The sequence below is a fragment of the Nanorana parkeri genome, unplaced genomic scaffold (assembly GCF_000935625.1).
Source record: "Nanorana parkeri isolate BGI_ZX_2015 unplaced genomic scaffold, ASM93562v1 scaffold2206, whole genome shotgun sequence".
NCBI lineage: Eukaryota > Metazoa > Chordata > Amphibia > Anura > Dicroglossidae > Nanorana > Nanorana parkeri.
In genome coordinates this window covers 181,058-183,354 of record NW_017308474.1, presented here as the reverse complement: position 1 = coordinate 183,354, position 2,297 = coordinate 181,058, and the positions used below count along the sequence as shown (strand labels likewise).

At 45.1% G+C, this 2,297-nt stretch overlaps 1 protein-coding gene across 1 annotated transcript in view; it reads right to left on the bottom strand.

Moving 5' to 3' along the window:
* Positions 1-91: 91 nt before the first annotated feature.
* Positions 92-2,297, bottom strand: part of RRAS2 (related RAS viral (r-ras) oncogene homolog 2) — a 33,913-nt gene continuing 31,707 nt past the window's right edge. Inside the window, exon 6 of the mRNA XM_018573017.1 lies at positions 92-326. Within this exon, the coding sequence (XP_018428519.1) occupies positions 239-326 (88 nt within the window). The 3' untranslated portion in view covers positions 92-238. The remainder of the gene's footprint in view (positions 327-2,297) is intronic.

Sequence of the window (2,297 nt, the reverse complement as noted above, 5' to 3'; positions counted from 1 at the left end):
CGGCTCAGAGGCGGGGGGACGTGGGAGGGTCGTGGTGTAGACCCCGCCTTCTCCTGGGTTCCGGCGGTCATCTGAGGGGGGGAGGGGGGAGTGTTACAATAGGCCGCCCCGTCACTTCCGGTGTGAGTCGGCAGAGCCAAGGCTGTCGTGGACTAAGGCCACCCTGGTGACACGAGAATCCAGCAGGATGCTAAAAACCTGGATGGGTAAAAAATAAAGTGACCCAGAGTTCGAGTTTTCAGAAGATGACGCAAAGGCAACCCTTCTTGTCCTTGTCCTTCCGCGCGGGCTCCGGGGAAGGGGGGCACTCCTGTTCATGAAATTTCCTGCAGAGAGACGGACAACACCGCGTCAACCGGATGAGAGAACAATCATTACATCAGAAGATAATGTTACTCAAACAAACTGCAAGAAATGTTCATGTTATTCCCTTAGGGTTAGGGGTTAGGTTATAATAGAGCCCTGAAAGTTCCAACCATGCTTCCAATTGTGGTTCAGCTTCTGCACAATGCTTGTTCAACCGACTGTGGGCACCAAGTGTGCTACACACAGCCAAAAAAACTTCATCGAAGTACAAGAGCCATGTGTAGAACACCCTGTCCATAGAGAGATACAAAGTAACATTGTATATAAACATTGATCAGAGGGAGATAGAGATACAAAGTAACATTGTATATAAACATTGATCAGAGGGGAGATAGAGAGATACAAAGTAACATTGTTTATAAACATTGATCAGAGGGGAGATAGAGAGATACAAAGTAACATTGTTTATACACATTGATCAGAGGGAGATAGAGAGATACAAAGTAACATTGTTTATAAACATTGATCAGAGGGAGATAGAGAGATACAAAGTAACATTGTTTATAAACATTGATCAGAGGGAGATCTCAGGATTACATACTCACCACACATATAGAAGATAATTAACCCCAATTGGCAAAGTATTAAAACCAAAAACTTTAGAATAAAATATAGTGAAAACTAAGAAAAGAAGCATCATAAGAAATCATGTGATGGAAGACGACATGGGTGTGATTTACATTTTACCTGAAAGTAGTTTTTGATGTGACTCACATCTTTACATGTGAAAGAAATAATAATACCGCGCACTGCTCCGATTACCACAGATATACAATGAAACATTTGCCATTAAAATAAAACGTGTATAACAAGAGAAAACTAGGAGTAGTGCTCTTTGTAACTGCAGCAACAATATAAAGCATATCAATGTAACAACGTCCACAAAGACAATCTGTATTCATCCTCCACGCATGTGATTCAAGTTATGTTGTGTGATGAGACATTTTTGTCACGCGTGTGCAGAGGTTTTTGAAGGAGAATGGATACAGATCGTCTTTGTTACATTTACATTGTCATGGACGCTGTTCATAGTTTTCAATTTTAGGCACAAATCGATACTTGGGTGACAAATGAATGTTTTGTTGTATATCTTTGCTCCAGTAATCAGAGTGTTGTGTTGTATTATTATTACAATTCTATTATATCTGCACTTTATAATGTACACCGAGCAGCCATAACATTATGACCCCCCCCCTAATATTGAGTATGTCCCCCTTTCCCTGACCCGTCCAGGCATGGACACCACTAGACCTCTGAAGGTGTGCTGTGGTGTCCGGCACCGAGCCGTCAGTATCGGATCCTATAAGTCCTGTAAGTTGTGAGGTGATCGGCCTCCATGGATCGGACTTGTTTCTCCAGCACCTCCCATAGATGATCGATTGGACTGAGATCTGGAGAATTTGGAGGCGGAGTCATCACCTCAGACTCCTTGTTGTTGTTCCTCCAACCATTCTTCCTCCATGTGTGCAGTGTGGCCGGGATCATTATCCTGCTGAGAGAGGCCACTGCCAGGGCCCTCTTTAACGCGGGGCAAAAGGGGCAGTTGCCCGGGGCCCAAAGCAGCTGCCCCTTGAGCCCGCAGAAACTTGCCGATCGCACAGTAAAATACGTTATGGCATAGGGCACTGCCATAACTTATTTTTCTATGCGATCAGCGCCATTGCATAGTACAGTCTGTACTACATTTCCGCGTGGCTCCTCCCCTTCCCGCATAGCGTGACATCATAGGTCTCACGCAAGCTCACAGGTGGACGTCCCGTGGCGATATCGCCATTCATTCCGGCTCCCTCACACACGTCTATGAGTGTCAGACGTGAAATCCGGAAAGCTCCGACTGAGGCAGAGACTGGCACAAGACTGAGGCAGAGACTGGCACAAGACAGAACACAAAAATTCCCCAGCCCCAACCTACAAGTCAGCCTGAAACCAAA